The following is a 26,767-nucleotide window of genomic DNA, read 5'->3' on the forward strand; positions in this document are numbered from 1 at the left end:
CCTTTTATGGCTGTGAGCATTTGCCTTATGTACTGAGGTGCTCCTATGTTGGGTGCATATTTACAATTGTTATATCGTCTTCTTGGATCATTATGTAGTGTCCTTCTTTGTCTCTTGTAATAGTCTCTATTTTAAAGTCTATTTTGTCTGATATGAGAATTGCTACTCCAGCTTTCTTTTGATTTCCATTTGCATGGAATATCTTTTCCCATCCCCTCACTTTCAGTCTGTATGTGTCCCTAGGTCTGAAGTGGGTCTCTTGTAGACAGCATATATATGGGTCTTATTTTTGTATCCATTCAGCCAGTCTATGTCTTTTGGTTGGAGCATTTAATCCATTTACATTTAAGGTAATTATCGATATGTATGTTCCTATTACCATTTTCTTAATTGTTTTGGGTTTGTTATTGTAGGTCTTTTCCTTCCCTTGTGTTTCCTGCCTAGAGAAGTTCCTTTAGCATTTGTTTTAAAGCTGGTTTGGTGGTGCTGAATTCTCTTAGCTTTTGCTTGTCTGTAAAGGTTTTAATTTCTCCATTGAATCTGAATGAGATCCTTGCTGGGCAGAGTAATGTTGGTTGTAGGTTTTTCCCTTTCATCACTTTAAATATGTCCTGCCACTCCCTTCTGGCTTGTAGAGTTCCTGCTGAAAGATCAGCTATTAACCTAATGGGGAGCCCCTTGTGTGTTACTTGTTGTTTTTTCCTTGCTGCTTTTAATATTTTTTCTTTGTATTTAATTTTTGATAGTTTGATTAATATGTCTTGCCATGTTTCTCCTTGGATTTATCCTGTATGGGACTCTCTGCACTTCCTGGACTTGATTGACTATTTCCTTTCCCATATTAGCAAAGTTTTCAACTATAATCTCTTCAAATATTTTCTCAGTCCCTTTCTTTTTCTCCTTTTCTTCTGGGATTCCTATAATTCGAATGTTGGTGCATTTAATGTTGTACCAGATGTCTCTGAGACTGTCCTCAATTCTTTTCATTCTTTTTTCTTTATTCTGCTCTGCGGTAGTTATTTCCACTATTTTATCTTCCAGGTCACTTATCCGTTCTTCTGCCTCAGTTATTCTGCTATTGATTCCTTCTAGAGAACTTTTAATTTCATTTACTGTGTTGTTCATCATTGTTTGTTTGCTCTTTGGTTCTTCTAGGTCCTTGTTAAACGTTTCTTGAATTTTCCCCATTCTATTCCCAAGATTTTGGATCATCTTTACTATCATTATTCTGAATTCTTTTTCAGGTAGACTGCCTATTTACTCTTCATTTGTTTGGTCTGGTGGATTTTTACCTTGTTCCTTCATCTGCTGTGTGTTTCTCTGTCTTCTCATTTTGCTTAACTTACTGTGTTTGGGGGTCTCCTTTTTGCAGGCTGCAGGTTCGTAGTTCCTGTTGTTTTTGGTGTCTGCACCCAGTGGCTAAGGTTGGTTCAGTGGGTTGTGTAGGCTTCCTGGTGGAGGGAAGTAGTGCCTGTATTCTGATGGATGAGGCTGGATCTTGTCTTTCTGGTCAGCAGGACTGCGTCCGGTGGTGTGTTTTGGGGTGTCTGTGACCTTATTATGATTTTAGGCAACCTCTCTGCTAATGGGTGGGGTTGTGTTCCTGTCTTTCTACTTGTCTGGCATAAGGTGTCCAGCACTGTAGCTTGCTGGTCCTTGAGTGGAGCTGGGTCTTAGCGTTGAGATGGTGATCTCTGGGAGAGATTTTGCCTTTTGATATTACTTGAGCCAGGAGGTCTCTGGTGGACCAATGTCCTGAACTTGGCTCTCCCACCTCAGAGGCACAGGCCTGACACCCGGCCAGAGCACCAAGACCTTGTCAGCCACATGGCTCATAAGAAAAGGGAGAAAAAAAGAAAGAAAGACAGAAAAAGAAAATATAGTTATTAAAATAAAAAATTATTAAAAAATAAAAAGTAATAAAAAAAAAGAAGAGGGCAACCAAACAAATCCACCAATGATAACTGTAAGGCCAACTGGTCCGAGGCAGGGGAACGCAATCAGATACACAGGTTGCATCAGACCGAAACTTTCCGGACCACCCAGTTCCAGAAACTGACCTGGAGACTTTCCACCCGGCCCAGCCTTCCCGCCTTTTGAGGGGTGGGACTAACGGTCCCAAGACTGATGCAACCGGCACCGGATATTGCCACGATACCCGAAGAGACCACCAAATAAGGAATAACCTGCGCCCTCCCGGATTCACCACACCCCTTTCCCTTCTTCCCCTATAAATTTTGTTCGCGCCCACACCCGGGTGCGACTTCTCTGGCCCCTTTTTCTCGGACCGGTGAACCTCGCCTGGGAGCGTTCCCAAATAAAGCTTGTTTAAGCTCTCCTCCGTTTCTTGGTGCCGTTCCTTACAATAACAAGCGCTAAAAACTGTACTAAAAAAAAAAAAGACAGAACCCTAGGACATATGGTAAAAGCAAAGCTATACAGACAAAATCACACAGAGAAGCATACACATACACACTCAGAAAAAGAGAAAAAGGAAAAATATATATATCTTTTGGGAAGTCTGAGGTCTTCCACCAGCGTTTAGTAGGTGTTCTGTAGGAGTTGTTCCACATGTAGGTATATTTCTTATGTATTTGTGGGGAGGAAGGTCATCTCCACGTCTTACTCCTCTGCCATCTTGAAGATCTCCAATCTCTCCTGTGAGTTTAAAAAATCATTTGGAGTGGACTATAGAACCATAGAACCAAAGGGAGGCGTAAGAGAATTAACCACCTTTTTTTTGGACTATCAATCATGCTCAGGTGCACATTATCTCATTTAATTTCACAGCAACTTTGTTAGCTATTATCTCCAGAGTTGCACAGCTCGTTTGTAAAATAATAACTAAAAAGAAAAGGTAGAGCAAGGATTCAACTCTGAGTCTGATACACCAATGGTTCCCAAACCTGGGGTGTGCTAAGAATTGACTGGAAGGAACCTTTAAAATAATAGATGCCACGCCCCCGCCCCCCACCACCACCCCCCCCCCCGACCTACTAAAATGGAATCTCTACTGATGGAGGAAGGGAAGGGAGAGTTCCTGAAAAGAGAAAAAAATTTTAAAGTTCTTAAACTGATTTTGCAGAGCCAGATTTGGAACCACGGCCTTACTCTATGCTGCCTGACCAAGCCGGGGTTCCTAAACCAGGTGTCAGGCTTCAAGATAACCTTGCAACTTGCTTCAAGATAACCTTGCAAACTCAAACTCCAAAATTCCTCATTACACTGTCTTGGCCCTAAACGCCTGCTCTTTTCAAAATCAAGACTACCAAGACTCTAAAATGCCACGGGAAGGAGAGTGGCACTTTCCTGTGTACGGAGTACTGGGGGTGGGGGGGGTGGAATGCAGCCAACCTCAGACTGGCTGACACTAGGCCAAAACGAGCTGAAGCTAATAAACTTTGAAGACCAACCACGAAGGGAATTTTTTGTTTCCTTTAATCCATCACGGGGGCCTACTAATTGCACCCCACAGCTGCAACTGATCAAGGATGGGGGCCACGTGACCAGGCGCCCTCCACGCCGAAGTCTTCCGCTCTGGTTCGGCTATTAGCCCAAGAGGGACTGGAGGGAAAGCCGGAGCTTTTTATCAAGACTACGCGAGAGAGGGGAGCTCCCCAGGAATCTGAGCCGAGGACGGGGGACAGGACTCCAGCTCGAACGCAGACTCCCCCCGATATAAGAAGGCGGGGAATGCAAAATGGAGAGCAGGTGCGGTTCTGGAAGGCCACAGAGTTGACCCTAGTAGCGCTCTTCCCAAACTCTCACAATTTCTCAGGCGTCCCGCCCCTCAGCGGCCGGCCCTCCGGTTTCCGAGGCGTCGCGCCGGAAGTGACCTCATGGCGGCGGCGTGGGGTCGCGGACGCTTCCGGCGGCGGCCGCGGCTGTCGGGGTGGATGTGGAGAAGCCCCGTGGTCTCTGGGTCCTGCGGTGTTTCAGGGCCGTGTTGGTGTGGTGTGCGTAGGAGGCGCAGGCCCGGCGGCGTGGAGGTGGGAGCGAGGGGCAGGCGGGTGACTAGTGGGCGCTCGTGGGAGGGGGCTTCCGGGGTTGCCAGGAGGGTTTGCTTTTAGGCTTCGTGGTTCCAGGCCTTGCAGACCTTTTTAGAGGCGGGCACGAGCTGGGGGCCGCTTCGGGTGCGCAGGGGCCCCATTACTAAGGCTTGCCTCCGGGGTATGGTTTGAGGTGGGAGGCCGAGCGGAGCGGGATTTTAAATAGTAGAGGAATTGTGGGAGGTGTGAGGCATTAGCCGCCTAGCCTCTTAGTTTAGCCTTGCTGATGGTTCCTGCAGCCCGCCCACTCATTGCTCCCTGCTTCAGTTTTCTTTTGCACAATGAAGTACGGTGGCAAGGAAGAGCGCGAGTGCCACATCCATGACTGATAGCTGGAGGACAGAGGTGAACTGGACTCTGAGAGGGAAGGGTGGCTGAGAAATAATGATACCTGCTAGGGTGCAGCTTCTGCTGAATCCTGGGGACTTCCCCTTGATTGTTTACTGCAGTTCGTGTTAAGTCTTAGCTTCTTATTATCGGTAGTCTTTGTGCGATATTAGTTGACTTGATCAGTAATTGACTTGTTGAATGGTTCAAGTTCAAGTGTTTTGGTGTGTGGGAGGCATAGTCTTCACCTGCTTGGCCAGGTGGTTGTCAGTAAACCTCCCAATTCTGGAACTAGGAGTCTTAACAGTCCTCTCCTGTGGTTACAGGTGAGGAACTCGAGACCCAGAATGGTTTTTGTTCTCTTCCCTAGCCACAGGCTAAACTGATTTCAGTCTGCGATCTGTCTCAATCCCATCAAAACGTAAGTGACTGTCCCTGAGCAGGTCACTGTTTCAACTGGAAACCTCAGATGGATTCTAGGCTTTTTTTTATGAATGGCAGATAAAGGGTACTGAACACAGAATTCCTATATTTTGGTTTCTCTGTATAAAACGGAGATGGTTACAAATAACATAACAAAAAAATTTTTTTTTGAATTTTATTTTATACACCAGGTTCTTATTAGTTATCTATTTTATACATATTAGTGTATGTATGTCAATCCCAATCTCCCAGTTCATCCCCCCCCCCACCCAATAACATAACTTTTTAATTGCTAAGAAGTTTCTGGTGGAGCTTTCTTGAGGGGTCAGGGCTGTGGGACTAGCAGAGTATCTCGCAAACTTTTTGACCTGTGACCCACAGTTAATGTATTTTACATGCTGACCCTGTGTGACCCCTGCATGCACAGAGTGTGTACACACACAGGAAACAAAAGTTTACCCTTTCTATATACGATGCCCTCTGACATTTTCTATTTCATTAAAAGAAAAAAAAAGTTGATTGCAACTCACTAAATTGACTCTGACCTGTAATGGGTCTGACTTCTAAAGACCTGTAGTTTGAAAAACATTGGACTAGAAAATGTTTAATTAAGATTCTTGAGATTCCTGAGATTCTGTAAGTAATGCAAGGTGGAAAATATATCATTTTTCTCTTCTTATCAACCAGAGGAGCAGGGTTACTAGAGTTCTTCACCAGAACAACAGGACAGGACATTCATATCGGTATCTCAAAGGAGGGCAGTATCCATAGTGATAATGTGTCCGAATTTTGGCAAGGTGTTTGAGTCTTTTCCGATGACCTGGTGGGTGAGATGGGGGGGGATTTGCCATATAGTGGTAAAATTAGATGACATCATGACTTTGAGCATCTATGTCTGTAGGGATTTGATTTGTGGGCACAACTTACAGCTGGGATTTTGGTGATCAGTGTTGAGGCTCTGTCACTTTCTTTATACACAGTGTGTATTTGAAGGCTTATCTAGAGAGTGTGCTTATCAATTTGTTGCCTTTATGAAGTGAAGAGAGAAAGTATCATCTGGGTATTCTCAAGATTTGCCCAGTGCAGTCTAATGAAATGGAAGGGTCATCAGAAATTTAAGTAGTTTAAATATTTAATTTTAAATAGTTTAGGATGTAAATTATTTTTTTTTCTTTTTAAAACTTATTTATTTATGGCTGCATTGGGTCTTTGTTGCTGTGCATGGGCTTTCTCTAGTTGTGGCGAGTGGGGGCTACTCTTCGTTGTGGTGTGTGGGCTTCTCATTGTGGGGGCTTCTCATTGTGGTGGCTTCTCATTGTGGAGCATGGGCTCTAGGCACGCGGGCTTCAGTAGTTATGACACATGGACTCAGTAGTTGTGGCTTGCAGGCTCTAGAGCGCAGGCTCAGTAGTTGTGGCGTACAGGCTTAGTGCTCTGTGGCATGTGGGATCTTCCCGGACCAGGGATCGAACCCAGCATTGGCAGGCAGATTCTTAACCACTGCACCACCAGTGAAGTCCCTAGGATGTAATTTCTGACAGGTTGTAAATATTGACTTTTTAAAAATAAATACAAAGTTTCTAAATGTAATAGCAAGTTGATGTTTTTAAAATATACAGATATATTTATTTTTTTTAAATATTTATTTATTTGGCTGTGCTGGGTCTTAGTTGCGGCACGCAGGATCTTCATTGCGGCATGCATGATCTTTAGTTGTGGCATGTGGACTCTTGGTTGTGGCATGCGGGATCTAGTTCCCTGACCAGGGATCAAACCCGGGCCCCCTGCATTGGGAGCGTGGAGTCTTAACCACAAGACCACCAGGGAAGTCCTCAGATAACCTTTTTTTATATTAAAAAAGCCCTCTAGGATATGGATATGTATAAATGGTGTCTTACATTACTTGATTTTCAGATGTTAAGCCAATCTTGTGTTCCTGGAATGAATCCCATTGAGTCGTGGTGTATAATACTTTTTATATGTTGCTGAATTCAATTTGCTAGTATTAAGAATTTTTGTTGCATAGCACAGGGATATCAACTCGGTGCTTTGTGACCTCCTGGAGGGGTGGGATAGGGAGGGTGGGAGGGAGGAAGATGCAAGACGGAAAAGATATGGGAACATATGTATATGTATAACGGATTCACTTTGTTATAAAGCAGAAACTAACACACCATTGTAAAGCAATTATACCCCAATAAAGATGTTAAAAAAAAAAGAATTTTTGTGAACATCTCTATGTTCATGAGGGATATTGGTCTGAAGTTTCCTTTTCTTATGATATCTTTGGCTGGCCTTAGTATTAGAGTAAAATTACCCTCATAAAGTGAGTTGGGCAATGTTCCTCTTCTTCTATTTTCTAAAAGAGTTTATGTAGAATTGTTAATTATTTATTTCTATGTGTTTTATAGAATTTACCAGTGAAGTCCTCTGGGCCTGGGCTTTTCTTTGTAGGAAGATTTGGAATTACTAAATCAGTGTTTTTACTTGGTATAGGTCTATCCGGATTTTCTATTACTTTTTGAGTCAGTTTTGGTAATTATATCCTTCTGGGAATGTCCATTTCATATTTTTCCTTTTCCTTTTTGAACTTGTATCCATTCTATTTATCCCACAGAATTTTATCCTAAAACAGGAGTCAGCAAAGTTTTTCTGCAAAGGACCTGGTGGTAGGCTTTGTGGGCCATGTGGTCTCTGTCAGTACTGCTAAGTTCTCCCATTGTAGTGCAAAAACAGCCACAGACCATAAGCAAACAGCTGTGTGGGGTTGTGTTCCAATACAACTTTATTGGTAGTGGGCCAGATTTGGTACGTGGGCCGTAGTTTTCTGACCCCTGTTTTAAAATAATAAATTTTATGCCTGAAAACCTTATTTGATAATCCAGTTATCTAGGCAGATCAGGTTTATGAAAGAGTAAGGTGGAAATGGATTCCCTTGCTTGCATATCTTTGTGTACCCCTAAGGATATGTGTATTCCAATTTGTAGTTTTGTTCAGGTGTGATGGGAGGGGCCCTCACAGTATGATTTTCTAGGACCATAACTCAAATCCCCTATCTGGCCAGTATTCTTTCTGTGAAAAGGAGGTATCTGAGGGACTTCCCTTGGTGGTCCAGTGGTTAAGACTCTGCGCTTCCACTGCAGGGGGCACAGGTTTGATCCCTGGTCAGGGAACTAAGATGCTGCATGCTGCGCCCCCCCCCAAAAAAAACAGAGACATTTGAAATAAAATTTGTTGTATCGTAGAAATTGTATAGATTATTTCATTTAAACTTCACAATGGTTCTGTGAGGTGGTGGTATAATTGGCATACAGTTGACGCTTGAACTATTGGGCCACCAACCCTCTGCAAAGTTGAAAATTCGAGTATAATCTATAGTTGGCCCTCCATATACCTGGTTCTTCTGTATCTGCGGTTCTGCATCTCAGATTCAACCAACCGCCCATCGTGTAGTACTGTAGTATTTAGTAAAGAAAATTGGCGTTTAAGTAGCCTTGTGCCATTCAAGCCCATGTTGTTCAGGGTCAACTGTAATTCCCATTTTATAGTTGAGACGATTGAGACTCAGATTAGGATAATTTGCTTGTAATTCTGGCCTGTAATGTCTGACTTCAGAAGTCCGTGCCCTTTTCACTATGTTGCCTTTTGTGGAAGATAGGGGCCTAGTACTAGGGTTGTACTAGATGTTTTCTTTTCAGATCTCTGCCATTCCCAAGCTTTTGATTCTACAAACACCCTTCTACATAGATGTGTGGAAAAATACCTAGTTTTTCAGAAATCCGTAACTAACCACTCATCCGTAACTGTTGATTTAATTGTCCTTAGCAGACCAAGGGATTGCTTCTTGGATCTGAGTGCTGTGAGTTCTGTGTGATGTGGCAGATGAGATGGAAGTTTGTAGGTCTGTTATTGGCAAGTTGTCTTTGAATCATTTTGGCAACTACCTCAGTTGCATAATGGGTGGAAGACCATTTAGGTTTACCTGACTTATGTTACAAGAGAAATGATTCAGTAAAGTCTCATAGTGTGGCATTCGGTAGTCTGGAAATCCTGATAGCATTTGAGCAAAATCATCCCATATCTACTTCTGTGTGTGGTATGCCCAGCATAAATGGGTACATTTGTCCACCACAAAGACATATACAAAAATGTTTAATTTTTTATTCATAATAGCCCCCAAACTGGAAATAATCCAACTGTCTATCAGCAGTAGAATGGATAAATATACTGAGGCATAGTTATATAATAGAATACTACATGGTGATGAATCTCACAGATGTAATATTGAGCAAAAGAATCCAGACACTTTAAAAGAGAACCTTTATGATTCCATTTGTATGAAGTTCAAAAACAGGCTAAATGAATCTTTTGTGGTAGATATCAGAATAATGGCTGCCTTTGTGGGAACACAGTGGAATCTTCTGGAGTGTTCAAAATACTGTGTCTTGATTGAGTGGTGGTTATTTGGGTAAATTAATATGTAAAAATTCATTGAGCTGTAAACTTAAAATATGTAGACTTACTATCTGTGTAATACCATGATAGAAAAGTAGAAGATAAAAAACAAAGATTGGTCTGCTTGGGAATTCCCTGGTGGTCCAGTGGTTAGGACTCTGCACTTTAACTGCTGAGGGCGAGGGTTCGATCACTGGTCCGGTCACTAAAAATCCGCAAGCCACGCAGTGTGTCCAAAAAAAGAAAAAGATTGGTCTGTTTGTAGCTCCTAGATCATCTTCAGTGGTAGCTCTTCTTTTGACATGAAGGTGTTAGCCCTGTAATTGATGAAGCCTCCTCGCTTAGTGTGTTCATCTGATTAGAAACCCAGATGTTGGCATTCCACTTGTTTTATTTATTTGTTTATATATTCAATTAATTTTTGGCTGTGTTGGGTCTTCACTGCAGAATGCGGGCCTTCTCTAGCTGTGGCAAGCAGGGGCCACTCTTTGCTGCGGTGTGCGAGCTTCTCATTGCAGTGGCCTCTCCCGTTGTGGAGTATGGGCTCTAAGCACGCAAGCTCAGTAGTTGTGGCGCATGGGCCTAGTAGCTCCGTGGCACGTGGTATCTTCCCAGACCAGGGCTCAAACCTGTGTCCCCTGTGTTGGCAGGCAGATTCCCAACCACTGCGCCACCAGGGAAGCCCCTCCACTTGTTTTAGATTTACTGTTTTCATTTAATAAAGGAATTTTCTTTAAAACTATTAAAATTCTATTTAGTTATTATTAACATAATATAAACTTGAATGTTTAATATCAGTGTCTTAAAGATATATGTTGAATGAAGAAGTAAAGAGTCTTTTCACATCTGATTAATTTCTGGTATTTCTAAAATTCTTATTACAGCTCTTCATTCTGCATCTATCTAAAATAAGCATCAGGGACTTCCCTGGCGGTCCAGTGGTTAAGAATCCGCACTTCCACTGCAGCGGGCACGGGTTTGATCCCTGGTGGGGGAACTAAGATCTGGCATGCTGTGAGGTGCGGCCAAAAAAAAGAAAAAGGCAAAAATAAAATAAGCATCAGAGTAGGATTATGATGGAATATAGATGATAGGAAAGGAACTCCATACTTTTGTGACATTAAGTAGACAAAGGCCAATCAGGAAGGGAAAAATAAGCATAAAACATGTGTTTTATGTGCCTTTTACCATCATCAGTGTTGAAATTGTGTTGCATTAGAAGTTCACCTGATCTCTTAAATTCTTTGAGATATATTGATAGCTGTTGCAACTCAGTGATGGGTATGTGGGGATCATTATGCTGTTCTGTCTATGTTTGGATATGTTTGAAATTTTCTATAATAAAATGTAAAAAAAAATTGATGGATGAGCCTGCTAATGCATTGTTTCTTTTATTTTCTGTTCTGTCAACACAGTTTTATGATACTTGCTCAGTTAAATACTACAGAACTACCTGAGTTTGTCTTTAGGTTTTTGTATTTCTAATGAGACATACTTTTTTTTTTAACCACAGGAGTGCCTTTTTTGCTCCTTTAAATATATATATATATATATATATATATATATAGCTATTTTTCCTTTTTTAGACTGTTTTCTGTAGGTATATTTCTGAAATTAATATTTGAAAACTGTTTAAAACGCTATTCTATTTCTTTTCTATTTTTCATGGGAAACACTAAGCCAGTGTTTCATTTTATACTTAGTGTTGTATGTTATGTTTATATACTCATCTGCTGTTTGCTGACTTCCTTCTGTGTGTAGGGCAGTGTTAGATTTCATATCTTACATAGGATTTTGCATAGGATATGCTTAGGGATATTGTATTTTTAGAACCATTTCCAAGGAGAGCCAAGGCATTTAAATCTAGAGTATTTAGATACTCTAGATTTTGAGTGATTAACCTCTGTCAGATTTATTATATCTAATTCATTCATTGATTGGATTAATATTTATTGAGTTCCTCTTCCATTCTAGGCAGAACAAAACAGACAAGGTCCCTTGCCCTGGTGGAGCTTACATTCTAGTGGGGTAACACATGCAACATAAACAAATAAGATAATTCATATGGTGAGTCATTTTGGAATCATAACAGAAAGTGTTGGAGAGTGATGGGGAGTAGCTGCATTAAATTGGATAGCCAGGGAAGGCCTCTTTGGGGTGGTGACATTTTAGCAGATACCAGAAAGAAAAGATAGAACTAGCTGTTCACAGAGCTGGGGCAAGAGTGTTCTGAGAATACCTGGTGCAAAGTTTTGGAGGGAACAAACTTGATATGTTTGAGGAAGAGTAAGAAGGTTAGTGTGTCTGGAGAACAGGGGGAAGGGAGTGGTGAGAGATGAAGCTGTCTGTAGAGGTTAGCAGAAATCAGATCATGTAGGGCCTACAGTCCATGGAAAGGAAGTTATTAAGCAGAATCATGACAAGTGATTTACATTTTAAAATTTGCTCTGGCTGCTTTGTAGAGAAAGAATTGGAGGGGCAGAAGTGGAAGCAGAGATACTAGTTAGAGGTTTCCTGTAATTACGAGATGATGGTGACTTGGACTAGGAAGGTGGTAGTGGAGCTGGAGAGAAATAGACCTATCTTTGAGGTGGTGACAATAGGATTTGTTGATGAATTGAAAGTATGGGATGAAGGACAAGAAAGGAATCAAGGATGACTTTTGACTCTTTTTTATTTCTTTTTTTGTCTAAGCAGTGTAGTGGATATTGGTGCCATTTATTAAGATGGGAAAAGCTTGGGAAGGAACAAATTGGGGGATGTTGAGTGTGGGGCTAAAGAAATCAAAAATTCTATTTTGGGCATTTATGAGATGCCTGACAGACATCTTTGTAGGAACTGTCCAATGTGTGAGTTTTCATCCTTACATTTATGGAAAACCTTGCTAGGAAGTTAATCTTACTGGAGGAATGGCTAAATATTCTGTGGCATTATATAGTGCTTATGTTGGCTACATATACTTTTCCTCCTTTTTTATTGAGATATGGTTTACATACAATAAAAATGCACAGACGTTAAATGCCCAATTCAGTGAGTTTTGATAGATGTGTACATCCTTGTAACTACTGCATCAGTAAAAACATAGAACATTTTCATTTCAGGAGGCACAGAAAGAGGCCTCTGTGCCTCTTTCTAGTCAGTTTTCCACCCTATAGGCAAACACGTTTGATTTTTCTCACTATAAAGTAGTGCATCTTGTAGAAATTCTTATAAATAGACTCATATAAATGTATCTGTATGACTTCTTTCAGTTTTTGAAAATCATCTGTGTTGTAGCATAAGTAATTTGTTCCTTTTTATTGTCCAGTAGTGTTCTGTTGTATAATTACACCATCATTGTTTCCTCTCTTCTCCTTGTTTCCAGTTTTCGGATATTGTGATAATGTACTTTGTACATGTGTGTACAAGTCTTTTTGTGAATATATGTTTTTATTTCTCCTGTGTAAATCCTAGGAATGAAGTTTTGGATCACAGGTGTGTGTTTAATATTGTAAAAAACTGCCAAACTTTTCCAAAGTGCTTGTATCATTTTACACGGTCAGCAGTGTAAGAGAGTTCCAGTTGCTTCACATTGTCATACACATTTGGTGCTTTCAATTTTGATCCATACTAGTGGGTGTAGTATCCTCTGTTGGTTTTTTCCCAATTTAATTTTTTTTTATTGTGGTGAAGTATACATAAAATTTATCATTTTAACCATTTTTAAGTGTACAGTTCAGTGACATTAGGTGCACTCACATTGTTATGCAACCATCACCATCATCTGTCTCTAGAACTTTTTCATCATACCTAACTGAAACTCTGTTCCCATTAAATAGTAACACCCCGTTTCCTGCTCCCCCAACCCCTGGCAAACACTGTTCTACTTTCTGTCTCTGTGAGTTTGACTATTCTAAATTCTTCATAAAAGTGGAATCATACAAGATTTGTCCTTTTGTGTCTTATTTCACTTAGTATAATGTCTTCAAGGTTTATCTGTGTTGTAACATATATCAGAACTAACTTCCTTTTTAAGACTGAATGATATTCCATTTTACGTGTATAGCGTGTTTTGTTTATCCATTCGTCCATCATGGATGTTTGGGTTGTCTCATGTGTGTGTGTGTGTGTGTGTGTGTGTGTTTAATATTTATTTATTTGGCTGCACCAGGTCTTAGTTGTGGCACGCGGGATCTTCATTGCCACGTGCGGGATCTTTAGTTGTGGCTTACGGGATCTTTAGTTGCGGTGTGCGGGAGATCTAGTTTCCTGACCAGGGATCGAACCCAGGTCCCCTGCATTGGGAACACGGAATCGTAACCACTGGACCAGGGAAGTCCCTCATTGTATTTTAATTTACATTTCTCTGATAATTAATGATAATTGAACAGCTTTTCATATGTTTATTGGCTATTCATATAACTTCTTTTGCCTACTTTTAAAAAAATGTGGTGTTTCCTTTTTATTCCTGATTTGTAAGCATTCCTTATATATTCTGGATACAAGTTCTTTATCAGATATATCTATTGTGAATATGTTCTCCTTGACTGTGACTTACCTTTTCTTTTTTTTCTTTTCTTGTTTTGGGGTGATTGTAACAGAAGAGGGCAGAAACATCTTTTTGCCATCATAAATTTGAGAGTTTTCTTGAAATGCTTGGCTGCCAGGGAGGTAGCCTTCATTGGAATGATTTTGAGATGGGGCTAGATTATATGGAATACCTTCCTAAATATTTTATTACAGTACCTTTGTTTTAAATTTATGACTGTCTTAACCCATCCAGAGAATGATTTGGTTTGGAAAAAAGTGGAAAATAATTTGGTTTGAAAAAAAGAGTTTTCTGCTCTGGAGTATTGTAATGAAAGCTAGGTGGCTTTTTGACTGAGGCTCTATCCTGAGAAAATTATTTAAGACAAGCACGGAATGAAATTGATCATTGCTGCACTAACCATAATTGTGAAAAATGGAATTATCTAAATGCCCATTGAGAAAAAAACTGTGATATGTGAATGCAGTTTAATATGTACAGCATGCAAAATATGCCATTGTACTAAGAAGCTGCCTTTATGCCCTGGTTACAAGTATGTAAAATATCCATTATAATCTCTCTGTTGTAAATTCCCCATCTGTAAAATGGGATAGTAAGGTAGCTGCCTCATAGGGTTGTCATGATGATTGAAGGAGAGAATGCCCCTAAAGTTTTAGCTCGTTCCTGAGACATAGTAAGTGTGCAATAAATGCTAGCTGCTGCTGCTGTTACACAATATGATGGTATGTGTATAAAGGCTGTGGGATTATGTGTGTTCCATTCACCTTTTGTTTTCTTAATGGTGATTCCCCCCCCTTTCTGTTACCTACTATATTAAATCATCACCAAATTTAAACCATCACCTATATAGGTTTTGAATCTGTCATCTTCTTTCCATCTTCATTGCTTCTGCTTATGCCAGCTTACCACCATCTCTTAAATGGGCTGCTCTAGTTGCCTCCCAGCTGCATCTTTTTTATACCTCTTCCAACTTGTATTCTTTAATGATGACTTTTGATGAGCAAGACTTTAAAATTGTGATGAAATCTGATTCATCAGATTTTTTCTTTTATGATTAGTACTTATTTGTGTTTTGGCTAAAGAAATCTTTCTCTGCCCTAAGGTCACTAAAATATTCTATTTTTTTGTTTTCCCAGTAGCTTTAGTTTTATGTTTAGATAGTTTATTTCAAATTAATTTTTTTGTATCTATGTGGGATAAGACTAGACCGTTATTTTTTTCTCATATATATCCAGTTGTTCTAGCACCATTTACTGAAAAATACTTTTTGATTTTTCCATTGATTTATCTTGGTACCTTGATCAGAAGTCAGTTGACCATGTGTGTGTAGGTCTATTTCTGGACTCTGTTCTGTTGATCTAGTTGTCTATCCTCGCACCAATACCACACTGATTTTCTATAGCTTTATAGTAAAACTTGAAAGAAGATAGTGTAAAACAACTACCTCTGTTTTTCTTTTATATGATTATTTTGGCTATTCTAAGTATTTTGCATTTCCATATAGATTTTAGGACCAGTTTTTCAGTTTCTCCAAAAAGGCCAGCTGGGATTTTTATTAATATTTGTATTTGATCCACAGATCAACTTGGGGAGAATTGACAACTTTAAGCTCTTCAGTCTGTGAATGTGGTACATCTCTCCATTTATTTAGATCTTCTTTTAATTTTTCTCAGCAGTCTTTCAGTTTTTATCATAGAGGTCCTGCCCATTTTTCATTAGATTTATTCCTAAGTATTTTGGTTTTTAATACTATTATAAATAGTATTTTAAAATTTCATTTTCAGTTGTTTGTTGCTATTATATAAAATACCGTTGTTTATTTTATATTGAGCATGTATCCTGTGATCTTGCTAAAGTCATACTAGTAGGATTTTGGGGGGGGTACATTCCTTAGGGTTTTCTACATGCACAGTCAATAATACAGCTTACAAATAAAGATAACTTTACATCTTCCTTTCCAATATTTATGCTTTTTATTTCTTTTTCTTTTTTTATTTCACTGGCTAGGACCTAAATATAGTGTTGAATAAGAAGCAGAAGTGGCGAGAGTGGACATTCTTGCCTTGTCCCAGTCTTGCGGGGGAAAGAATTCATTGTTTCACCATTAGTATGATGTTAGCTTTAATTGTTTTGTAGATGCCACTGCCCCTTTTTTATATCATGGATGGATGTTGAATTTTGTCAGATTATCTTTCTACATGTATTGACATGACCATCCATGATTTCCCATTTACTTTGTTAATGTGGTAGAAGACGCTGATATTTTAAAAAATTAACCTTTTTATTTGAGGTAACTGTAGATTCATATGCACTTGTAAGAAATAATAGAAATTCCATATACCCTACCTGTTTTTCCCCATTGGTGACGTCTTGCAAAACTATAGTACAATATCACTACCAGGATATTGACATTGATATGGTCAAATATAGAATGTTTCCATTACTACAAGGATCCCTCATGTTGCTCATTTATAGTCATCCCTGTTTTCTTCCTGCCTCCCAGCACTTCCCTCACCCCTGGGAACCACTAATCTCTTCTCCATTTCTATAGTTTGTTCTTTCAAGAATATTACACAAATGGAATCATACAGGATGTAATCTTTTGGGGTTGGCTTTTTTTCACTTTTTCTCCCTGGCATGAATATACCACAGTTTGTTTCACGATTCACACATGGAAGGTCATCTAGGCTGTTCCAGTTTGAGGCTTTAGGAGTAAACCTGATATGAACATTCATGTACAGGTTTTCATGTGAACCTAAGTCTTCCTTTCTCTGAGATAAATGACCAGTCGTGCGGTTGCTGGGTCACGTAGGAGTTGCATGTTTAGATTTTTTTATAAATTGCCAAATTGTTTTCCAGAATGGCTGCACCATTTAGTAGTCCTGTCAGCAATGTGTGAGTGTATGAGTAAACCAGTTTTTCCACATCCTTGCTCGCACTTGGTGGTACTGTTTTTCATTTTAGCCATTCTGGTGGATATGTAGTGATATCTCATTGTGGTTTTAGTTTATATTTCCCTAATGGTTAATGATGTTGAATATCTTTTCATGTATTTATTTACCATCCGTATATCTTCTTTGTTGAAACGGCATTTTGTGTCTTTTACCCATTATGGAGTGGATTGTTTGGGGGTTTTTTTACCATTGAGTTTTGAGAGTTCTTTTTTTAAAAATGTTTATTTATTTATTTATTTGGCTGTGCCGGGTCTTAGTTGTGGCACACGGGGTCTTTGTTGCAGCATGCGGGATCTTTAGTTGCGGCATGCAGGATTTTTAGTTGTGGCATGTGGGATCTTTAGTTGCAGCATGAGGGATCTTTAGTTGCAGCATGCGAACTCTTAGTTGTGGCATGCGGGATCTAGTTCCCTGACTAGGGATCGAACCCGGGACCCCTGCATTGGGAACACGGAGTCTTAGCCACTGGACCACCAGGGAAGTCCTGAGAGTTCTTTATATATTCTAGATACTAGTCATTTGTCCTTGTCAGATAATGCAGTTTGCAAATATTTTCTGCCAGTCTGTAACTTGTCTTTTTTATCCTCCTAACAAGGATCCTCTTGCAGAGCAAAAGTTTTTAATTTTCAAGAAGTCCATCTGATCAGTTTCTCTTTTAATGGATCAAGTCTAAGAACTTTTTGCCTTACCCTAGATCCTGAAGGCTTCTCTTATGCTTTTCCTAAAAGTTTTATAGTTTGACATTTTACATTTAAGTCCATGACCCATTTTGAGTAAATGTATATATAAATTATGAGATTTAGGTCAGTGTTCATTTTCTACTGATGGATATCCATTTATTCCATCACCGTTCGTTTGTTTTAACAACAAAAGCAAAGTATAATTGTATTCTTTCACTGGAGGATATGAAGCCTGATATAGTTATTAAACTAAGTATGTTATTTTATTTTAAAAAATATTTATGTTCTGCTTGAGTCATCAAAGAAGATTGTCTTAATTCTCTTCTGTTGACTTAAAAAATTCTTGAATTTTTTTTTTTTTAATTTTTTGGCTGCATTGGGTCTTTGCTGTGTGAGGGCTTTCTCTAGTTGTGGCGAGTGGGGGCTACTCTTCGTTGCAGTCTGTGAGCTTCTCGTTGTGGTGGCTTCTCTTGTTGTGGAGCATGGGCTCTAGGTGCGTGAGCTCAGTAGTTGTAGCATGCGGGCTTCAGTAGTTGTGGCACGTGGGCTCAGTAGTTGCAGCGTCTGGGCTCTAGGGCTCACAGCCTTCAGTAGTTGTGGCGTGTAGGTTCAGTAGTTGTGGCTCACAGGCTCTAGAGCTCAGGCTCTAGCAGTTGTGGTGCACGGGCTTAGTTGCTCTGCCAGCTGTGGGATCTTCCCCCGTGTCATGTGGGATCTTCCCAGCCCAGGGATTGAACCCGTGTCCCCTGCATTGGCAGGTGGATTCTTAACCACTGCACCACCAGGGAAGTCCCTATTCTTGCTTTTTTTTTTTTTTTTTTTTTTTTTTGCGGTACACGGGCCTCTTGCTGTGGCCTCTCCCGTTGCAGAGCACAGGCTCCGGACGCGCAGGCTCAGCGGCCATGGCTCATGGGCCCAGCCGCTCCGCGGCATGTGGGATCTTCCCAGACCGGGGCACAAACCCGTGTCCCCTGCATCGGCAGGCGGACTCTCAACCACTGCGCCATCAGGGAAGCCCTTGCCTTAATTTTTTATGACATTTCTGTTGCAACCCTTTTGTTTCTTTTCTCTTTTTTTGGCCACGTTGGGTCTTTGTTGCTGCACGCAGGCTTTCTCAGTTGCAGCGAGCGGGGGCTACTCTTCATTGTGGTGCACAGGCTTCTCACTGCGGTGGCTTCTCTTGTTGGGGAGTATGGGTTCTAGGCGCATGGGCTTCAGTAGTTGTGGCTAATGGGCTCTAGAGCGCAGGCTCAGTAGTTGTGGCACATGGGCTCAGTAGCTCTGCGGCATGTGGGATCTTCCCAGACCGGGGCACAAACCCGTGTCCCCTTCATTGGCAGGCGGATTCTTAACCACTGCGCCACCAGGGAAGCCCAATCATTGGTTTTAAACCTTTCATCTTTTCTAATATAAGCATTTATATTAGAAATAGATAAATATATAAATTTCCCTTCAAACACTATTTTAAGTGCATCCCATAAATGTTGATACGTTATATTTTCATTTTCATTGAGTTTGAACTGTTTTCTGTTTTTTGGCCACGTGGCATGGTGTACAGGATCTTAGTTCCCCGACAAGGGATCGAACCCACGCCCCCTGCAGTGGAAGCGCAGAGTCTTAACCACTGGACTGCCAGGGAAGTCCCGAATTTGAACTGTTTTCTAACTGCCCTTTTGATTTCTTCTTTGACCCATAGGTTATTTAGAAATGTCTTGCTTAATTTCCAGATATTTTGGGATATTTGAAATATCTTATTATCAACTTCCAATTTAATTCTGTTATGGACAAAGAGCATACTCTGTCTGATTTCAGTCCTTTGAAATGAATTGATACTAGTTTAAGGCCCAGCATGTGTTGGTGAACTTGAAAAGAATGTTATTCTGTAGTTAGGTGTAGTGTTCTCTAATGCCTTCAGTCAGCTTTTTAAAAAAAAAATTTTGTCCACAATTTTTCATTGTCATCAGCAAGAGGGTTAGTCTGATATGAGCTACTGTGACATTACCAACATTATTTTTTCATATATTATTTATTCTCTTTGAAAACATTCTGCTGGCAGATATATTAAAATATAATGTTATATGGGCTCCCCTGGTGGCGCAGTGGTTGAGAGTCCGCCTGCCGATGCAGGGGACACGGGTTCGTGCCCCGGTCTGGGAAGATCCCACATGCCGCAGAGCTACTGAGCCCATGCGCCACAACTACTGAGCCTGCGCTGTAGAGCCCATTAGCCAGCCCATTAGCCAGCGGCCCATTGGCCACTGAGCCTGTGCGTCTGGAGCCTGTGCTCCGCAACGGGAGAGGCCACAACGGTGAGAGGGCCACGTACCGCAAAAAATAAATAAATAAATAAATATATAATGTTATAAAACAAGTGATAGTTTTTGTGATATGATGTCCAGGTAAATATCCAGTGCATGTGGTTTAAAGCAGTTGTAAGATCTATATATATAATGGTATTGCTTATTCATTAGTATGCTTACTCCTACTAAAAAAAAAAGCTTTATTTTTTATGCTTGATTACCTCAATTAAGGATATGATAGAATATATATTATTAAGAACACCTGGTACAGACCTGGTATAATGTTTGGTGAATTTTATTAAAGATTTATCTTTTTCTCAAGGTACACTACATTGTTCCTTCTCTCCACGGTGGTCTCACATCTGAAACATGGCTGCGGATTGGCTGGGCAGTATTGTGTCCATCAACTGTGGAGATAGCTTGGGTGTCTATCAGGGAAGAGTATCAGCAGTGGATCAGGTCAGCCAGACCATTTCTCTCACCCGGCCTTTCCACAATGGAGTGAAGTGCCTTGTGCCAGAAGTCACTTTCAGGTGAGTATCCTGATTCTTCCAAATCCAGTCTGGTGATCTGTGGAGCTTGACCTAGGTCTCATTGCCAGTATTCTCTTGCATAGGGCTACTTTTGAGTAGAGTCTTATCAGGGGTGAGACTTTGCAATCTTAGATCTTATAGTTCTACTGTTTCAGCAGAGACTTTGTGTCATAATTAGCTTTCAGCTAATGATTCAGGGTTTGTGAAACATTTTTCTTATCTCTGTCAGACATGCAATATTATATTTAAATGCATCAAATTCAGAATAATATTTCTGTTTTCTGGTTTCAGATTTCCTTTCTCAGTTTTGTATTATTTGTGCTTTCTTACATCTAAGGTCTTTATTGATCCCCCCACCCCACCATGTAACTATCTCTCTTTGTAGATTTATATTATGATTTATCTCCAGAGGCACAGTGTAGCCAGTAGCTGAAGTTCTTAGCTACAGGAATGTATTTTTCTTAGTGTTTGCTAACAGATCTCAACCTTAGCTGTCTCCACATCCCTCTTTTCACAAGTTTGACAGAAACCTCCCTTTCTTATGTGCTTTTTTTTTTTTAAAAAAAAGAGACTGTCTGGCAAGAGCTTCCTTGACTTCCTAAACAGCATCCACATGTAACCTTTTCTGTAGGTGTATCCATTCTTATTGCTTATCTCCTCTGAAGTCTTCATGGAAGAAATATCCTTTGTGTTCAGGGCTAACCTTATCGCACGTATGCTTTATGTGCTATCCTTTTCTATCTCCTTTGAGGCCCTACTCCTTTTCTTTTGTGTCCTCACTTGCAACCTTTATACTGTCTCTTTTCTCTTTGCTTTCTAACATTCCCAGGCCTCCCCCATAGTAAAAACACTCCCCCCTGCCCCCACTACACACACACCTTGCATTTGCCACTAGGTATTGCCCTGTCATTTCCCTTCTCTTTGTACTCATAATTCTTTTCAGAGCAAAATACAGTTGACCCTTGAAAAATGAGGAGGTTAGGGCGCCAACTGCCTGCGCCATCGACAGTCTGGGTATAACTTTACATTTGACCGTCAGTATCCATGGTTCTGTCTCTGCAGATTCAACCAACCATGGATCATGTGGAACTATAGAATGTATTTAGTGGGGGAAAAAAATCCATGTATAAGTGGACCTGCACAGTTCAAACTGTTGTTCAAGGGTCAACTGTAGTCTGCTTTCATTCCCTTTGTGGCCTAGTCCCTCTAGGCCCTCCCTACTCCACCATTGTCTTTTTTCCAACTTTACCATCTTGCTGAAATAGCTTTTGCCAAGTGCCAAATTCAGTGGAGTGTCTCAAATCTGATCTTATTCAAATGTGCCCTAACTGTTGGAATGGCCTCTTCTTTTAGTTTCTTTGTCACCCTTTGGGTTTTCTTGCCATGTATTCCTCCATTCCTTTATACACCTTCCCCCACCCCCACCCCCAGATTCCTTTTCTTCTCAGTTTTTAAGATGGGGTTAGTCAAAGTTCTATCTTTGGTTCTTTTCTGAGTCTGTATTCTCTTTAGACAGTCTTATGGGTATCTTCTTACACATTAGTGAGATCCCAAATCTTTAATTTAGACCCATTATGTAAGTTCCATACACTTTAATTTAATTGTCTACTGGTCATTTCCAGGTGGATATCCCACAGAATATCCTAAATTAAGATTTTCAAAGCTGAGCTCCTTATGTTATCTGCAGATTTCTTCCTCCCAAGGTGTACCCTTAATTAGTGACTAACGACACCTTTCACCCAAGTTAGAAGCTTAGGAGTCATAATAAATTCTTTCTCTTGATCCTCATGTTCAGTTAGTTACCAAATTCTGTGGATTCCAAATGTTATTTGGTTCTGTCCTCCCCTCTCTCTTTGCACTGGCACTTGCCCTGTTCATCCTCTCTTATTTCTTGCCTCATCTCCTAACTGGTGACCCTGCGTCTAGTTTCTCCACCTTCCTTACAGCCACCAGGAAAATCCAGTGTGATTATGATCTGATCCCTAATTTCCTCCACAGCCTTAGCTCCTAATGGCCCTCCATAAGCATTCTACTCTTTAGTAACACTGTGACATTTGCAGGTCCTCAAATGGCCCACATTTTCTCAATCTCTGAGCCTTGGCCTAAGATGCCCCTCTCCCTACCATACTCTGCTTGGCCAACTCTTATTTTCCTTCCCCCACCAGACTTAGCTTAAGTGCTTCATCCATCTCTGCCAGACTCGCATGTATTTTGCTTTGGGGAGCTCTAGTCCCCTGTACATACCTCTGTCATAGTATTTAACACTTTTGATTACCTACTTGAATTTTCTGCTAACTAGACTGTGAGTTCCTTGTGGGCATGTAATGCTTTTCATAGCTATATACCCCACTCCTAGTACAGGGCTTACCATATAGTAAGTACTCTGTGTATACCTATCGGATGAGCAGGTGAGTGAATGAATGAAAAAAAACTATTAAGCAGTCTAGAAATCTAAGATGTTAATGATAGTTTTGTGATTAACAATAGATCTCTATATTTTTTACTGAAGTATAGTTGATTTACAATGTTGTGCTAATTTCTACTGTACAGCAGAGTGACTCGGTTATACATATGTATACATTCTTTTTTATATTCTTCTCCATTATGGTCTATCCCAGGACACTGAATATAGTTCCCTGTGCTTTACAGTAGGACCTTGTCCATACATTCTAATAGTTTGTATCTCCTAACCCCAAACTCCCACTCCATCCCTCCCCCTCCCCAACTCCCCTTTAACAATAGGCCTCTTTAAAGGCCAGTGCTGTGTCAGTTGAATGTCAGTGGCTGAGCCTTGTCTTTAAGTGCTCTACTACCTTTTCTAGGTTTTGCCTCTGATGACTCATTGAAATGCAGCCCTGCAAAGGTGTAGCTGGTTGCTCTTGATCCCAGTTACATGTCTGTTATCACTATTATAGTTTTGAGACTTGGACTCTTTTGTATATTTCAGGGCAGGTGACATAACGGAATTAAAAATTCTGGAGATACCAGGTCCTGGAGAAAACCAACATTTTGGAGACCTTCATCAGACAGAATTAGGCCCCTCTGGTGTTGGGTGCCAAGTAGGTATCAATCAGAATGGCACGGGCAAGTTGGTCAAGAAGCCAGCCTCTTCCAGCAGTGCCCCTCAGAACATCCCTAAGAGGACAGATGTGAAGAGCCAAGATGTTGCAGTCTCTCCCCAGCAGCAGTGCTCAAAGAGCTATGTGGACAGGCACATGGAATCCTTGACTCAGTCCAAAAGTTTCCGTCGTCGGCACAACTCTTGTAAGTTGGATCAAGTTAATATTTCTTCTTAACCTGATGTTTCCTGTCCACTTATCCACTTCTGTTCTTTAAATAAGTCATTTATTACCCTAATAAAAAAAGGATGCTGGCAGAGCTTCGCAAAAATATAGCATGTTTCTTTTCTTCTGGATCTAGTTCCTCAAGATATTAAAGAGAAAGGAAATGAGCTGTTAGAGACTCACACCAGCTCTCTGCCCTCTCCCACCACTTCCCTTCCTTCTAAAAAAGTCAGTGATCTGCCTAGAGTTCACATAGACAAAAGTGATGTTGTTTTTAATCTGGTCACTGGTGGTAGTAGTGAAGTCTGGGTTGAACCTGCACTAAAGCTGTTCTGGGGATTCTTAAATAACTTCTCTTTTTGTGATTTGACTCCCATCCTCAGTTAGAGGAGAGGAAGGGATGGGCCTAGGCATCTCTGTGATCTTACAGTTTCTGACAGATTGACAGTTTTAAATTTGCTGTGTTCACTGTCCCTGCCGGCACACCAAGGAGGGCATACACTGGTGTGTGTTAATGCCCAGTTTTGTTTGGTACTGACAAATTGTTGAATGTCATTTGCTCATTATAGAACCGTAGTTAATTCACAAGAATCAGGTATGCTCTTTAACATATTGAATATTTACTAGAGTAAAGTTATAATAGTGAATTATAGAAGATTCACTAGAATCTGTGTGGCCCTTCAGAAGCCAACATTTTTAAGTTTTGAAAATGCCTGATTCTGTGACTAAACTATTGGAATTTTGAGAAAAAAAGGTATTTCAAGGCACTTTTCCTTCAGTGCTTCTTAAATAACTATCTGAATTGACAGTGATGGAAGATCTGAGACTGAAATTGAGTTGTTAGTTCTTCTGTATCCTTTGAAAAACTGTAGAATTATTGGATACAAAATGACTTTTTCCATTTAGACTTCAACCTTCTGTACTTTGCTTTATTTTCTCTTTAAGAAAAAAAACAACACCTTTTTTCTAAATAAATAGAAAAGGGGCTTCTCTGGTGGCGCAGTGGTTGAGAGTCCGCCTGCCGATGCAGGGGACGTGGGTTCGTGTCCCGGTCTGGGAGGATCCCACATGCCGCGGAGCGGCTGGGCCCGTGAGCCATGGCCGCTGAGCCTGCGCGTCCGGAGCCTGTGCTCTGCAATGGGAGAGGCCACAACAGTGAGAGGCCCGCGTAGTGAAAAAAAAAAAAAAAAAAATTTTTTTCTTTACCAAAAAATTGACTCTTTGTTAAGTTCGAATGTTCAAGCAGTTTATAATCTCTCATGTACTTGTAGATAATCTTCATTAACAATTTGTAAATTACATTTTTCACACATATTTTCCCCTTTATTAACATCTTAACATTACTATGATACATTTGTTACATTTAATGTAACATTTAATACATTTTAATACATTTTAATGAACCAGTGTTGATACATTAACCAAAGTCTATATTTTATTCAGATTGCCATAGATTTTACCTCATGTCCTTGTTACAGGCTGTCATCCAGCATACCACATTACATTTAGTAGTCATGTCTTCTCTTGGCTCTGACGGTTTCTCAGACTTTCATTGTTTTTGATAACCTAGACAGTTTTGATGAGCACTGGTCAGCTGTTTTGTAGAATATTCCTCAATTGGTATTTGATGTTTTTCTCATGATTAGACTGGGGTTGTATGCTTTTGGGAGGAAGACCACAGAGAGAAAGTGTCGTTTTCATCACATCATATCAAGAGTACGTACTGCCACCATGGTTTATGACTTTTGGTGTTGACCTTGATTGCCTGGCTGAGGTAGTGTGTGTCAGAGTTCTCCTCTGAAGTCAGTATGTACAGCCCACACCTAAGGAGTGGAGACTTATGCAGAGTATCTACATAAGTTACTTGGAATTCTTCTGCACCAGAGATTTGTTTCTTCTCTCTCATTTGTTTTTATCATTTATTTTTATCAGTATGGACTTATAAGTATTTATTTTATACTTTGGCTTATAATTCAATACCACTTTATTTTGGTACTCAGATTGTTTCAGCTTTGGACGCTGAGAGCTCTTCCAGTTGGCTACTGTGTACCTTTGACATGCTCCCATCATTGTGGGTGGGGTTTTTTTTCCCCCATTACTTCCTTACTTTCTGGCACTACAAGGTGCTCCAGGTTTATCTTTTATATTTCCTGCCCCAGCCCTAGAATCAGCCATGTCTCCAAGGAGCCCTGTTTCCTTTTACTGGAGAATGGTATTACAAACCACAGTCTAGCCACTAGATGTGCTCATTGCTACTGGGTGTCGCCCTTCAGCTGACAGAGCAGGAAAATATATATGTGTATACTCAACCAGTGTATGTACACATATCTGTAAATACTTCTTTATGTAACCTTCACTACTATAATATTAAGCTAAATATAAGTTCATACTGATGTGTGCAAGTCTAATCCATTACCACATGGATCATTCTAGCCTCTTCCTTATCTGTAACCTCTCCCTCCAACTGTGAGAAACCCATACCATCTGCCATCCATTGACTTAAATTATTCAATTCCAATATACAGTATCAGAATTACTAACCCTAATCCATACTCCCACCCCCTTCATTGACTTGTTTCATGTATTTGTAACAGATTGTTTCCTTACATTCAGCATTTCATCCTTGGACCCTCCAACCTCCTCAGTGATTTTTTAAAAAATTTGCATGCATTAAGGCTCACTCTTTGTGCTCTAAAGTTCTGTGGGTTTTAACAAGTACATAGTATCTTGTATCTCTCATTACAGTACTCTGCAGAATCCCCTGTGTTTCGCCTATTCAGTCCTTCCCCTTTTCCCTCAGGGACTGTCCACCGCCCCCCTCCCCCAGCAACTACTGATCTTTTTACCCTCCACCTCTGTAGTTTTGCCTTTTCCAGAATATCACATAATTAAAATCACATAGTATGTAGCCTTTTCAGACTAGCTTCTTTCACTTGATATGTATTTAAGATTCATCCATGTCTGTTTGTGGCTTGGTAGCCCATTTCCTTTTATTGCTGAATAATTTTCCATTGTATGGATATATCAGGACATCTTGGTGGCTTCCAGCTTTTGGTGATTATGAATAAAGCTGCTGTAAATATTTGTGTGCAGGTTTTATGTGGACATAAGTTTTTAGGTGAGTTGGGTAAATACCTAGGGGGTGTGATTGCTGGGTGTTGTGGTGAGACTGTCAGTTTGTTTCTTTTTCTTTTCTTCCCCTGTTACTAACGATTATAGCAACTCTCTTGAAAG

General features: G+C 40.3%; 1 protein-coding gene across 1 annotated transcript in view; it reads left to right on the plus strand.

Annotated features, from left to right (window-relative positions):
- Nucleotides 1–3,856: 3,856 nt before the first annotated feature.
- Nucleotides 3,857–26,767, plus strand: part of EDC3 (enhancer of mRNA decapping 3) — a 51,116-nt gene continuing 28,205 nt past the window's right edge. The window contains exons 1-3 of the mRNA XM_060005624.1: nucleotides 3,857–3,989; nucleotides 20,039–20,249; nucleotides 23,197–23,513. Of these exons, the coding sequence (XP_059861607.1) occupies nucleotides 20,086–20,249; nucleotides 23,197–23,513 (481 nt within the window). The 5' untranslated portion in view covers nucleotides 3,857–3,989; nucleotides 20,039–20,085. The remainder of the gene's footprint in view (nucleotides 3,990–20,038; nucleotides 20,250–23,196; nucleotides 23,514–26,767) is intronic.

This window comes from Delphinus delphis, chromosome 2, assembly GCF_949987515.2.
Source record: "Delphinus delphis chromosome 2, mDelDel1.2, whole genome shotgun sequence".
NCBI classification, from domain to species: domain Eukaryota; kingdom Metazoa; phylum Chordata; class Mammalia; order Artiodactyla; family Delphinidae; genus Delphinus; species Delphinus delphis.